The sequence below is a fragment of the Muscardinus avellanarius genome, assembly GCF_963383645.1.
Source record: "Muscardinus avellanarius genome assembly, chromosome: X".
In the NCBI taxonomy this organism is placed as follows: Eukaryota; Metazoa; Chordata; class Mammalia; order Rodentia; family Gliridae; genus Muscardinus; species Muscardinus avellanarius.
The window spans coordinates 110,353,950-110,368,905 of NC_137792.1; the positions used below are offsets into that span (position 1 = coordinate 110,353,950).

The 14,956-nt window shown below is 40.7% G+C and overlaps 1 protein-coding gene across 3 annotated transcripts in view; it reads left to right on the top strand.

The window, feature by feature from the left end:
• The window catches only part of TAF1 (TATA-box binding protein associated factor 1), a gene marked incomplete at both ends in the record, with an annotated part of 100,436 nt that overhangs the window by 26,557 nt on the left and 58,923 nt on the right, over window positions 1-14,956 (top strand). For all 3 annotated transcript variants that reach the window (XM_080718429.1, XM_080718431.1, XM_080718430.1), the window contains 8 exons: window positions 132-236; window positions 1,950-2,150; window positions 2,309-2,450; window positions 3,768-3,898; window positions 5,220-5,300; window positions 12,321-12,470; window positions 12,644-12,763; window positions 13,327-13,502. In XM_080718429.1, coding sequence (XP_080574555.1) covers window positions 132-236; window positions 1,950-2,150; window positions 2,309-2,450; window positions 3,768-3,898; window positions 5,220-5,300; window positions 12,321-12,470; window positions 12,644-12,763; window positions 13,327-13,502 — 1,106 coding nt within the window. The remainder of the gene's footprint in view (window positions 1-131; window positions 237-1,949; window positions 2,151-2,308; window positions 2,451-3,767; window positions 3,899-5,219; window positions 5,301-12,320; window positions 12,471-12,643; window positions 12,764-13,326; window positions 13,503-14,956) is intronic.

Sequence of the window (14,956 nt, forward strand, 5' to 3'; positions counted from 1 at the left end):
TCTTTTTATAATATAAATTTCTTGGGAGAAAGGAGTAGTTAATATTAGCGCCATGCTCATGGTATATTGTGTATAGGTATATTGATTGGTTTATTTTGTGGTAGTAACTGAGTTTGATGTGTTTCTTATAGAAACCTGGAAAAGATCCTGGAGCCCCAGACTGTAAATATGGGGAAACTGTTTATTGCCACACATCTCCTTTCCTGGGCTCTCTCCATCCTGGCCAGTTATTACAGGTGAAGAGTTTTTTTTATTTATTCTTTGTTTAAAAAGTTAAAAAGGAGCTGATCAGCTCAGAAGGAAACAATCCTAATTGATCAAATATAGGGAAGATCAGTATAATCTAATTTTTTATTTATTTTTGGTGCAGGGCATTGAATCCAGGGTCTTTCTACCTCCAGTCTATACCCCCAGCCCTATTTTATTTTACTTTTTGTTTGGAAATAGGGTCTAAGTTGCAGAGAGCCTCACTAAGATGTTGAGGCTGGCTGCGAATTTGTAATCCTCCTGTCTCAGCCTCCCAAATACTGGGATTACAGGTGTGTACTGTACCATCATGCCCTGCTGCTGCTGCTGCTGCTGCTGCTGCTGCTGCTGCTGCTGCTGCTTCTTCTTCTTCTTCTTCTTCTTATTATTATTATTATTATTATTATTATTATTAATTTTTATTATCATTTGTTATACTGGGGATTGAACCCAGAGGCATTCCACCTCCAGGCCACATCCCCAGCCCTTTTTATTTTGTTATTTGGAAACAGGGTGTCACTAAGTTGGTGACAACCTCACAATTGCTGAGGCTGGCTTTTTTATTTTTATTTTTATTTTTTTGTGTTACTAGGGATTGAACCCAGGGGTATTCTACCTCCGAGCTACAACCCTAGCCCTATTTTTATTCTTTATTTTGAAACAGGGTCTCACTAAATTGCAAAGGCCTCACTAAGTAGCTGAGGCTGGCCATAAACCTGCAATCCTCCTTTTTTAGCCTCCCAAATACTGGAATTATAAGCTTATGCTACCATGCCTGGCTTTAAATTGTTTTTAAATTTTCTTCTTTTCAGTACTGGGGACTAAACCCGGGGGCATTCTACTTGCAAGTTACACCCCCAGCCTTATTTTATTATTTTGAAAGAGGGTCTCATTAGGTTGATGAGAGTCTTACTACTTGCTGAGACTGACCTTGAACCTGAGATCTTTCTGTCTCAGCCTCCCAGGTACTGGGAATACAGGCATGCTTCACCATGTCTGGTTGAACAAATATTTTTATTTCACTTATTGTATGTCAGGGGCCATGTTAGGGTCTAGGATATTAATATGCTTGTTAGTTTATTTTTTTATTTTTATTTTTAGTGGTACTGGGGGTGGAACCCAGAGGCTTTCTACCTCTGGGGTATACTCCCAGACCTATTTTCTATTTTATTTGGAAACAGGGTCTCACTAAGTTGCTGAGAGCCTCACTAAGTAGCTGAGGCTGGCTTCGAACCTGTGTGATCCTCCTGTCTCAGCCTCCCAATCGCGGGGATTACAAGCGTGCGCCACCGCGCCCGGCTTAATGCTTGTTAGTTTATAGAGTGATTTTCATATGTAATGTCACAGAAATCCTGTGAGGTATGGGCATTTTAAGATCTCTATTTTGTAGGAAAGTTAAGTTCAGAGACTTTAAATATCTTGTCTGACTTTTATATAGTAAAGCACTAAGTAAGGCTTATCAATCCAAGTCCTCTATTTTTTCCACTGCTAAAACTAAAAGAAATAATGGGTAAAATTAATCTAATAAAAGAAAAAATGATCTAATCTTACTTGATATTCTATGTAATTCATTTATTTTATTGGCTAGCCCTTAGGTGAACTAAGGAAGATGAAGAGCAACATGCTTGATTTTCTTTTCTTACTAGTCGGCTGAATTTCTTAGGGCTTCTCTGTACATAATTTTTGTTTTTTTCTTTTGCTAGGCATTTGAGAACAACCTTTTTCGTGCTCCAATTTATCTTCATAAGATGCCAGAAACTGATTTCCTGATCATTCGGACAAGACAGGGTTATTATATTCGGGAATTAGTGGATATTTTTGTGGTTGGCCAACAGTGTCCCTTATTTGAAGTTCCTGGGCCCAACTCTAAAAGGGCCAATACACATATTCGAGACTTTCTACAAGTAAGAGTTGGAGTATGGAGGAAGAGGGCAGGATGCATGTGAAAAGGATGTGTGGATTTGGGGGGGGAAAGCTGAGACTAGATCAAGCTCAGCAGGGGAAGGGGCCCTCGTGAGGACTTTTATTTTACCTAACAAAATGCATTTGGTCTGTTGGGCAGGTTTTTATTTACCGCCTCTTTTGGAAGAGTAAAGATCGACCACGGCGTATCCGAATGGAAGATATAAAAAAAGCCTTTCCTTCCCATTCAGAAAGCAGCATCCGGAAGAGGCTAAAGCTCTGTGCTGACTTCAAACGCACAGGTTATATGAGTGTAACTTATTTGTCCCTTCTGTAATTCTCTTGTAGTTTCAAAGAATGTTGGCTTTTAGTTAAAGGATAAGTTTATAACTAGTAAATAGCTGGGCCTAATGGCACATGCCTGTAATGCCAGTACTGGAGAGGATGAACAGGAGTATCACAGATTCGAGGTCAGACTCAGCAACTTAGCAGTGCCCTCAAAAACTTAGTAAGACCCTTTAGGGTTCAATCCCTAGAACCACAAAACAAATCAAAACAAAATCCACAATCAAAAATATATATATTGATAGGCATCAAAAGGAGAAGGTGTAGCAAACCTACTAACTGTAGAGGCTTTGACTGCTTTTTTTCTGTGGTATTGAATCCAAGGACCCTCACATGCCAGGCAGATGTTCTGCCACTGAACTTCAGCTCTGTTTATTTTGTTTTTAGACAAGGTTCCCTTAAGTTGCAGAGGCTAGCCTACAACATGAGATTCTCCTGTGCTTCAGTCTCTCAAATAGATATTATAGGTATGCACCATGGTGTCTAGATCGACTGCTTTTATTTATTTATTTTTAATGGCACTGGGATTGAACCTGGGCATTCTAATTTTTTTTTTTGTGGTACTGGGGATTTAACCCAGAGGCATTTTACCTCTGAGCTACACCCTCAGCCCTATTTTTTATTCTTTTTTTTTGAAACAGTCTCACTGAGTTTCAGTGGGCCTCGTTAAGTAGCTGAGGCTGGTTGCAAACCTCAGTCCTCCTGTCTCAGTCTCCCAAATGCTGGGATTACAAGCACATGCCTCCATGCCTGGCTTGACTCACTTTTTTTTTTGCACTGGGAATTGAACCCAGGGGCATTCTTTCTCCGAGCTACACCACCAGCCCTATTTATTCTTTATTTTGAAGCAGAGTCTCACTAAATTGTGGAGGGCCTCAATAAGTAGCCAAGGCTGGCTGCGAATCTGCAGTCCTCCTGTCTCAGCCTCCCAAGTACTGGGACTACAAGCATGCACCATCACGCCTGACTCCATTTTATTTTGAAATAAAATCTTACTAAATTGCTGTGCTCTCTTCAAACTTGTGATCTTCATGTCTCAGCTTCCCCAATACATGAGATGACATGTGTGCACCATCATTCCTGGATTGTCAGATGTCTCATATCAAGTGTCATAAACTTAGCACAAGATTTTTTTTGGCCATATACACATTCTAACTATGGCTATTGGCCTTTTACTGCCTAGAGCATTGCCTGCTGCAGCCATTGTTTGCTATCTTATTTCTGTTGATGAATGTTAGGGTCTTTAAAATTCAAAATACTCTTATCTATTTCAGGCATGGACTCAAACTGGTGGGTGTTGAAATCTGATTTTCGTTTACCAACTGAAGAGGAGATCAGAGCTATGGTGTCACCAGAGCAGTGTTGTGCTTATTATAGCATGATAGCTGCAGAGCAGCGGCTGAAGGTAAATGAGTTCCTCTTAGACGCTGCTCACACCCATGGGTTTTTTTCAGAGGAATTGAGATGGTTCTTTCTCTTTGACTGGGAGATGATGGTTACTAGGTTATTATCAGTTACTAAAAAATTGGTATGAGATGCCTTCTGTGTACATCAATTCTGAGAACTACAGTGTAGCTAAGTATCAATGGGAAGACTTAATGAAGGAGTTTAGGGCATATTGTTTTGCTTTGAGAATGGTTGCTAATCCATGTGAATGGTGACTTTAATCCTTTTTTGGTAATGGGGATTGAATCCAGGGGCATTCTACTTCTGAGCTACACCCCAGCCCTGTTTTATTTTTTTCATTTGAAAAAGGATCACACTAAGTTACGGAGGGCCTCACTAAATTAGTGAGGCTGTCTAAGAATTTGCAACATGCCCAGCTTGTTTTTGTTTTTGTGTATGTATGTATGCATTTCTTTTTGTTTGTAGTACTGGGGGTTGAACTCAGGGGCATTCTACCTCCGAGCTATACCCCCAACTCTATTTATTTATTTTGAAATAGGGTCTCACTAAATTGTGAGGCTTGCTTTGAACCTGTGATCCTCCTGTCTAAGCCTCCCTAATACTGGGATTACAAGCATGTGTCACCATGCCTGGCTTTTATTTATTTGTGGTACTGGGAATTGTAGTTATTCTACCTCTGAGCTATACCCCCATTTTATTTTTTGTTTGTTTGTTTGTTTTTTGCAGGTCTGAGGATGGAACCCTGGGGCATTGTACCTCCAAGCTACATCCCCTGCCCTATTTTTTTTTTTTTTTTTGTAGTACTGGAGTTCCTGGAAGCCCTTCTACCTCCGGGCTACACTCTCAGACCTATTTTTTTATATTTTTATTTGGAAACAGGGTCTCTTAAGCCAGCACAGCTGGCTTCGAACCTGCACAATCCTGTCTCCTGCCCTATTTTTTTATTCTTTATTTTGAAACCGGGTCTTACTGAGTTGCAGAGGGCCTCATTAAGTAGCTGAGGCTGTCCATGAACCGCAATCCTCTGGTCTCAGCCTCCCGAATGCTGGCATTATAAGCGTGCGCCACCACGCCGGGCTCCCAATTTTATTTCTTATTTGGAAACGGTCTCAATAAATTGCAGAGGGTCTCACTAAGTAGCTGAGGCTGGCTGGGAATCTGAGATACTCCTCTCAGCCTCCCAAGTACTGGGATTACAATACAAGAATGCCCTACCATGACCAGGATGTCGTGTAGGATATTGTGTACTTGTTAATCAATAAAACTTGTGCTTTGTATTTTTTAATTGACTTTTTATGCATGGAATTGTCCTCTTTCAGGATGCCGGTTATGGTGAGAAATCCTTTTTTGCTCCTGAAGAAGAAAATGAAGAAGATTTCCAGATGAAGATTGATGATGAAGTAAGGCTTTATTTACATTCACATTTATTTGCGCATCTCATTTATCTTTTTTAAAGAAACAGCTCTATTAAGATGCAATGATGTATAATAAGTTGCACAGATTTAAATAGTTGTGCACATACTGTTTGATTTTTTGTGGCACTGGGGAATTGAACCCAAGGGCATTTTATATCTGAGCTAATCCCCCAGCCTTTTTTATTCCTTATTTTGAAACAGGGTCTCACTAAGTTTGCAGCTAAGGCTGGCCATGAATCTGTGATCCTCCTGTCTCAGCCTCCCAATTACTTGGATTATAGTTTTGCACCAGGTCCCTTTCTTCCATTTTGTTTTCTGGCAACCACTGATCTGCTTCCTCTCAATACAGATTACTTTGTGTTTTCTACAATTGTATTTTTATTTTTTTTGGTACTGGGGATTGAATCAAGGGGCATGCCATTTCTGAGCTATAACCTCAGCCCTTTAAAAAGTTTATTTTTTATTTTGAAACAGGGTCTTGCAAAGTTGCTGAGAGGCTGGCCTCTAACCTGTGATCCTTCTATTACAGCCTCCTCAGTACTAGGATTAACAGGCATGTACCATGCTATAATTTTAGAGGAATGAAATTATACAGTGTGTCTTTCTTTCTTTCTTTCTTTCTTTCTTTCTTTCTTTCTTTCTTTCTTTCTTTCTTTCTTTCTTTCTTTCATACTGGAGTTTGAACCCAGGGGCCTTCAACCTCTGAGCCTCACCCCAACTCCATTGCATTTATTTATTTATTCATTTATTTATTTATGGTTATGGGGATGGAACCGGGGGGTGGTCTACCTCCAAGCTATACCCCCAGCCCTATTTTTTTATTCTTTATTTTGAAATAGAGTCTCACTGAGTTGCAAAGGGCCTCACTAAGTAGCAGAGGTTGTCCGCGAACTGCGATCCTCCTGTCTCAGCCTCCCAAATGCCTGGCTGGCTGGCTGGCTTGCTTGCTTGCTTGCTTGCTTGTTTGTTTTTCTAATGCCCCTGAGGATTGAACCCAGGGGCATTCTACCTCCAAGCTACACTCCCAGCCCTATTTTAATTTCTATTTTGAACCGGTCCCACTAAGCTGCAGAGGGCCTCACTAAGTAGCTGAGCCTGGCGAGGAACCTGCAATCCTCCGGTCTCAGCCTCCCAAGTACTGAGATTACAAGCCTGTGCTACCACACTCGGCTTTTATTTTTTTATTTGGAAACAGGGTTTAAATTGTTGAAGCTGACCAGGAACCTCTGATCTTCCTGTCTCAGCCTCCCAAGCACTGGGGTTACAAACCTGTGCCACCACACCCAGCTGACTCTTCCTTTTATTTATTTATTAATTTTTTGTGACACTGGGGATTGAATCCAGGGCATTCTACCTTTGAGCTATACCCCAAACCTTTTTTATTTTGAAAGAGCATCTCACTAAGTAGATGAGAGTGGCTGCAAACCTGCAGTCTATCCTCCCAAGTACTGGGATTACAGGTGTGTGTCACCACACCTGGCTCCATAGTGGTTTTAAATTGCATTTTGTTACATGTGGTGGCAGGTTTCTGTATTTTCAACTACTGAGGAGGCTGAGGCAGGAGCATTTTTTAAGGCAAGCCCAGGCAAAGTAGTAGAACCCCCTCATCTCAAAAAAAAGAAAAAAAATTGTATTTCCATAATCGCTAAGGATGTTGAACTTTTTGTGATTTACCACCCAGTTACCATTTTATGAAGTGTCTATCCATCTTTATCTTACATTTTTTTATTTTTTATTTTTTGCATATTGGGGATGGAACCCGGGGACATTCTACTTCTGAGGTATACCCCCAGACCCATTTTTTATTATTTATTTTGAAACAGGGTCTCACTGAGTTGCAAAAGGCCTTACTAAGTAGTAGCTGAGGCTGTCCACGAACTCGAATCCTCCTGTCTCAGCCTCCTGAATGCTGGGATTACAGGCGTGTGCCACCATGGCCTGGCTTGCATTTTTATTTTTAATCTTTTGATAAGAATATTTTGCGTTATTAAATACTATGTAATTCTTTTATCCTGTACTCTTACAAATCTGTAGATGTTACATGAATAATGATACAAAATTCATATTTTGTGGTTTGCCAGTATCATGTATTTACACATGCAATTGGTACTGATGTCATGCTATATTTCCTTAGGATATGCCCATTCCAAACCAAAGGTTAAAGCTGGACATGGCGACACACGCCTGTAATTCCAGTACTTGAGAGGCTGAGGCAGGAGGATCCAGGTTCACAGCCAGCCTCAGCTACTTAGTGAGGCCCTCTGCAACTTAGTGAGGCCCTGTTTCAAAATAAAGGATTAAAGCCATGTGTGGTGGCGCACGCTTGTAATCACCGCGCTTGGGAGGCTGAGACAGGAGGATCACACAGGTTCAAAGCCAGCCTCAGCTACTCAGTGAGTCTCTCAGCAACTTAGTGAGACCCTGTTTCCAAGTAAATTATAAAAAAAATAGGGCTGGGGTATAGCCAGGAGGTAGAAAGCCTCTGGGTTCCACCCCCCAGTACCACAAAATAAATAAATAAATAAATAAATAAATAAATAAATAAATAAGAATGAATGATTAAAAATAGGGCTGTGGGTGTAGCTTGGAGGTAGAATGCCCCTGGGTTCTATCCCTAGTACTGCATTAGAAAAAAATGAAATGTGAGCAGCTTATCTACTGTAGGAAATACTTCTAGAAGGTGGAATATATACCAATTTGTACCTACAAGTTAAGTGTTAATAATATTAGCTTAAAATTAGACCCCTTGCTCCCATTTTGTTTTTAATAATACACATAATTTGAGCAGTATATCTGTCAGGAAAGTTTTGCCTCTTCCCCAACACTGTTTTTTGGGCACTCAAAAATATAGATACACACCAGGATCTATCTGGCAATAAAGAGCCACAAGAGTCTCAAAACAGATACAGCATTTAATAGTAATACCACTCGAAAAGCAAAACATTAGAAAATTACTTGAAAGTTAAGCAGAAATAAAAGTGAGACAGGAGGATCCCAGCTTCGTGGCCAGTCTTAGCTACTTAATGAGGCCCTCCGCAACTTTGTGAGACCCTGTTTCAAAATAAAGAATAAAAAGTAGGGCTGGATGTGGTGGTGCACACTTGTAATCCTAGCACTTGGGAGGATTGGGGTTCGAGGACAGCCTCAGTGACTGCTTAGTGAGGCCCTTTGCAACTCAGTGAGACTCTGTTTTAAAATAAAGAATAAAAATTGGGGCTGGGCTTGTAGCTCGGAGGTAGAGTACTCCTGAGTTCCATCCCCAGCACTGAAAAAAAAAAAAATAGGGCTGGGGGCATAGCTCGGAGGTAGAATGCCCTTGGGTTCAATCCGCAGCACCACCAAAAAGTAAATAAATATAAAAAAATAAAATCATTTCAGTTGGAAGTTTATTTTATTTTTTGCAGTATTGGGGATGGAGCCCAGGGGCATTCTACCTCTGAGCTGTGCCTCCAGCCCTATTTTTTATTCTTTATTTTGAAACAGGGCCTGAGTTGCAAAGGGCCTCACTAAATAGCTCTGGCTTGCTGCGAATTGTGATACTCCTGTCTCAGCCTTCCAAATGCTGGGATTAAAAGTGTGCACCCTCACTCCTGGCTCAGAATTTTAGATGCTAAACAATCATTTATTTTGAGTGTTTTATTTTTGTAACATAACCTATATACATTCTGTGTATTAACAGATCTGTAAGCTTTTGCTCTAACTTTACAATGCTTAAACTTAATTTTATGTTTATAAAAAGAATTATATATTTATTGAGCCATAAAACTGCAATGGGGCACAATAAATAAAATGAGGCTATCTGTTCAATTATATTCCAGTTCAATGTTAATTATGAAATTAAAGGTACAACTATGTAGACATAATTATCTAGAAAGGCCATTTTTATATTTAATTGTGTTCTTATTATGATTTTTGTTTTTGGTACTAAGGATGGAACACAGGGGTATTCTACCGAGCTACATATTTTTAATATTTATTTATTTATTTATTTATTTATGAATGACACTGGGGATTGAACCTAGATAGAGTCTTCCTCTGAGCTACACCTGCAGGCTTATTTCATATTTTATTTGGAAACAGGGTCTTGCCAAGTTGCTCTGAGCCTCACTAAGTTGCCATGGCTGGCTTCGAACTGTGTGTGTGTTCCTGTCCCATCCTCCCAAGTACGGAATTACAAGCATGTGACACAGTGCCTGTCTTTTATTTTTATTTTGAAACAGGGTCTCACTAGGTTGAGAAGAGTCCCATTACTTGTGGAGGCTGTCCTGTATGACACCATGCTGAGCTTTTTTTTTTTTTTTTTTTTTTTGGTACTGGGGGTGGAACCCAGAGGCTTTCTACCTCTGGGCTATACTCCCAGACCTATTTTTGGAAACAGGGTCTCACTAAGTTGCTGAGAGCCTCACTAAGTAGCTGAGGCTGGCTTCGAATCTGTGTGATCCTCCTGTCTCAGCCTCCCAAGCGCGGGGATTACAAGCATGCGCCACCATGCCTGGCTTACATGCTAAGTTTTTTAAATGAAATTTGAGAGATTTTTATTCTAGATAAATGAATCCTTTATCCAGCTGGGTGTGGTAGCTTATGCTTGTAATCCCAGCATTTGGGAGGCTGAGACAGGAGGATCTCAATTCGAGAACCACTTCAGCTACTTAATGAGGCCCTTTGCAACTCAGTGAGACCCTGTTTCAAACTAAAAAATAAAAAATAGCGCTAGGGGTATAGCTCAAAGGTGGAATGTTCCTGGGTTTTATCTTCAGTATCACCAGAAAAAAAGAAACCAATCTTATATTCAGTTATATGCTTAGCAAAGATTTTCCTCTAGTCTGTGGCATGTCTTTCAATTGTGTTAATAATGTCTTAAAAGGAATGTTTAGTGTGTCAGTATTCTCTTTTCTCTTGTAAGGTTATTTTATATAAGAAATTTTTGTCTAACTCGAGGTTATAAGACTTTTCTCTTAAGTTTTGTGCTAAAAGTTGCATTGTTTTAGAGTTTACATTTAGATCCATTTGAGTTCATTTTGTATGGGGTACAAGATATGGATTAAGGTTCATTTTTTGCATGTGAATGTCTACTAATTCCAGTATCATTTGTTAAAGAGTTGAATGATTTTTTTTTGTGGTGCTGGGAATAAAATCATATAACTTTGAGCTACACCCCCATCCCTGTTTTTATTATTTTATTTTGAAATAGGGTCTCACTAAGTTGTAGAGGGTCCCATGGGAAGTTTGCAGGTTTAAGGCCACCCTCAAGCAGTTTAGTGAAACTATGATTCACAATAAAAATTAAAAGGGCTGGGGGTGTAGTTTCAAGGTAGAATACTCTTGGTTTCAATCCCTAATAACCAAAAACAAGAGAATAGTGATAGATGCTTGAGGAGGTAGACATGTTTAGCATGATTTAAACATTGCATTATATATACATGTATCAACATCACATGGTAGCCCATTAATATGTACAACTTTTATGTTTTTATGTCAGTTAAAAAAGAAGCATTGTACCACATCTTTGAGGTTGGAATGAAAAATGAGTTGGATGTCTAAGAATTTCAGAAATTAAGGATAATGTTGATTAGCCTTCAAGATTGAATCTTGAGTAGAGAATTGGCCATTTTCTAGCTAATCGTGTATACTCTTGACTGGTCCATGTGAGTAAGCAGATTCACCCCTTGTCTTAGTCCTCTAATTATTTTGTGGTAAAAGACTGTTTGACCAAACCAGTGGCAACTAGGGTGGGAACCAGTGCTTTGAAAACAAATATACTAGCCAGGTGTGGTGGGGCACACTTGTAATCCCAGTACTTGGGAGGCTGAGACAGGAGGATTGCAGGTCAGAGGACAGCCTCAGCAATAATGAGACTCTTCTTCAACCTAGGAAGACTCTCAAAATAAAAAATAGAGCTGGGGTGTAGCTCAGAGATAAAACACCCTGGACTCAATCCCTAGTACCATATACACAAAAAAGGAAATAAACATGCCTATTCTTGTAATAGATATGTCATATTAAAGAGGGCATTTGAGAGAGCCGGACGTGGTGGCGCACGCTTGTATTCCCAGCATTTGGGAGGCTGAGACTGGAGGATTGCAGTTCGTGGATAGCCTCAGCTATTTAGTGAGGCCCTCTGCAACTCAGTGAGACCTTGTTTCAAAATAAAGAATAAAAAAATTGGGCAGGGGGTGTAGCTTGGAGGTCAAATGCCCCTGGGTTCCATCCCCATACCCGCAAAAAAAAAAAAAGACATTTGAGCAGTTGGGCTGTCAAATAGTTATCACTCCAACTTTGAGCATCTTGAAGGTGGAGGTAACACTGCCTCTGAGAACGCTCATTGAAGCCTGAGGGATATGGGGCTGAAGGATACCACTGTTTCTCATTTTCCTTACCCTGGCTGAGATGTTGACTTCTATTATATATCATATTGAGCTGGGCATGGTGGCACACTTGGGAGGCTGTGACAGGAGGAATGCAGGTTTTTGGCCAGCCTCAGTTACTTAGTGAGGCTCTCTGCAACTTGGTGAAATCCTGTTTCAAAATAAAGAATAAAAAATCGGGCTGGGGGTGTTGCTCGGAGGTAGAATACCCCTGGGTTCAATCCCCAGGACTGCCAAAAAAAAGTTATATTGAAGTACTGTAGGAGACAAGAGCTGAATACTAGCCAGTCTTACTTGCTTATTGGGCACTGGGGATTGAGTCCGGGGGAGCACTCTATCTCCGAGCTACACCTCTGGTCCTATTTTAATTTTATGTGGAAACATGGTTTCACTAGGTTGATGAGAGTCTCACTACTTGTTGAGGCTGTCCTGGTATCTGTGATCCTCCTGTCTCAGCCTCCCAAGTACTGGGATGCCTAGTCTGCACCATCATGTCTGGTGATAGTCATACTTAACTGTTGATTTTTTTGGACAATTTAAAAATGCATGAACTTGTTCATTGTGATCTTTCTGACTTAGTAATGGCTAGACATAGAACAAATATTTTTCATAGCCCTGAGAATCTTTTTCTGTACCTTAGGTTCGCACTGCTCCTTGGAATACCACAAGAGCTTTCATTGCTGCCATGAAGGGCAAATGTCTCCTGGAGGTGAATGGGGTGGCAGATCCCACAGGTTGTGGTGAGGGCTTCTCCTATGTGAAGATTCCAAATAAACCAACACAGCAGAAGGTGAGCTTTTTCTGAATTTTTAGGGGGAGAAAATCCAAGGAAGAAGAAATGAGGATGGAGGAGTAGAGATGGAGTAGAGGCCCTGGAAAATGGTTGAGCTGGCACAATGACTTAGGTGCCTACTATAAGGAGTTCAGCTTCTCAGGATTTTCACCTGTTTTTGTTTGAGGTAGGATGATAAGGAGCCTCAGCCAGTAAAAAAGACAGTGACAGGAACAGATGCAGACCTTCGTCGCCTTTCTCTGAAAAACGCCAAGCAACTACTACGTAAATTTGGAGTGCCTGAGGAAGAAGTGAGTATGGAAAAGGAAAACTTGGGTGCTTTTAGAGGCTTTGTATGTAGAGAAAAAGACTAGCAGGTAGATGTCTAAAGTACTCTCTGGAGGGGAGGTACAGGGAAGGTAACAAAGCACATAATGTTATTTACATTTGTAGATGTTGCACTATGTATCTCACTATTATGTACAAATAAAAAATTAAAAAAATAATTATCTGGATAACTTTGTGGTATAGGTTAAAATAGGTCTTAGATTTTTTTCCAAGGGGTAGTTTCCCCAAAGCTTTGTGATTAATTTGTGTAGGGCTTTTTTTCCTCTCTAATGAAGTTCTTTGTTTTGTCCCTTGAAATCCTTGAATGAAGCTGAGCATGGTGGTGCATGCCTGCAATCCCAGTACTTGGGAGGCTGAGACAGGAAGATTGCAAGTTAGAGGACAGCCTCAGCAATTAAGCAAGATCCTGTTTCAAAATAACAAATAGAAAGGGGCTCAGGATGTAACTTGAAGGGCTCAATTTCCAGCACCAAAAAGCAAATCCCTGAATAATTTGTGTATATCTATTTGTTCATTTGTTTCATAGATTAAGAAATTGTCTCGCTGGGAAGTGATCGATGTGGTTCGCACAATGTCAACTGAACAGGCCCGCTCTGGAGAGGGGCCCATGAGTAAATTTGCCCGGGGATCAAGGTTTTCTGTGGCTGAACATCAAGAGCGTTACAAAGAAGAATGTCAGCGTATCTTTGATCTACAAAACAAGTATGTTGTGTTAGTGCTACAGACAGTATAAACTGGAAGGAGGAGGGTTCTTAGACACTAATTTTGTTTTTTGTTTGTGATGTTGGGGATTGAAGTAAGGGCCTGTGATATTCTACACAAGTGCTCTACCACTGAGGTATATCCCCATACCACACACACTGTTGAATAATGAAAAGGGGGTCACTTAACTTTAGGTGGTCAGGTTATCTGTGATATCAGTGAAATTATCTGTTCGTAGTAATACTGCTAGATTATCTGTTCCATTCAAAGTGATTTGGCAATTTTCTTTTTTTTTTTTTTTTGCAGTGGTAGGGATGGAAACCAGGGGCATTCTACCTCCGACCTGTATCCCCAACTCAACTTGTTTATTCTTTATTTGGAAACAGGGTCTCACTGAGTTGCAAAGGGCCTCACTAAGTAGCTGAGGCTGTTCACGAACCCAGATCCTCTTGTCTCAGCCTCCCATATGCTGGGATTACAAGTGTGCGCCACCACGCCCAGCTTGGCAAAGGTTTAGAAGGTTAAGAAGTGTTAGGCTTGAAACTCACTAAGTTACTGAGAGCCTAAGTAGCTGAGACTGCTTCGAACCTGTGCGATCCTCCTGTCTCAGCCTCCCAAGCGCTGGGATTACAAGTGTGTGCCACCACGTCCAGTGACCCCGTTTTAAATTAAAGAATAAAAAAATAATAGGGCTGAGGGTGTAGCTCGGAGGTACAGTGCCCCTGGGTTTCATCCCCAGTACTGACCAAAAAAAAAAAAAAAAATTGGAGCCGGGTGTGGTGATGCACACTTGTAATCCCAGCAATTGGGAAGCCGAGACAGGAGGATCGCAGTTTGAAGACAGCCTTAGCTGATACTTAGTGAGGCCCTTTGCAACTCAGTGAGACCCTGTTTTAAAATAATAATAAATAGGGCTGGGGTGTAGCTCAGAGGTAGAATGCCCCTGGGTTCCATCCCCAATACCGCAAAAAATAAAATAAAAATTACAGATTGGACTGGGAGTGTAGCTTGGAGGTGGAATGCTCCTGGGTTCAATCCCAGCACCACACACACACACCAAAAGAAATGCTAGGCTTGAGCTATTAAGGATTGAATCTGGGGGTGTTCTACATCTCAGCTATACCCTCAGCCCTTTCTAGTTTTTATTTTGAAATAGGGTCTTGCTAAGATGCTTGTGGGCCTCGATAAGTTTCTAAGGCTCTCCTTGAACCTGCAATCCTCCTATATCAGCCTCCTAAATACTGGGGTTATAGTTATATACTGCCACACTTGACCATTATTTTGACCAAGCAGTCATAATAGTGGTCATGGTGACAGGACTTTTTCTGTAGACTTAGGGTTGTTTTTCTTCTTTTCTAGTATTAGGGATTGAACCCAGGGTCATTCTGCCTTCAAACTATACCCCCAGCTCTCTTTTTGAGGGGGAAGGTACTGAGAATGGAACTCAAAGGCAT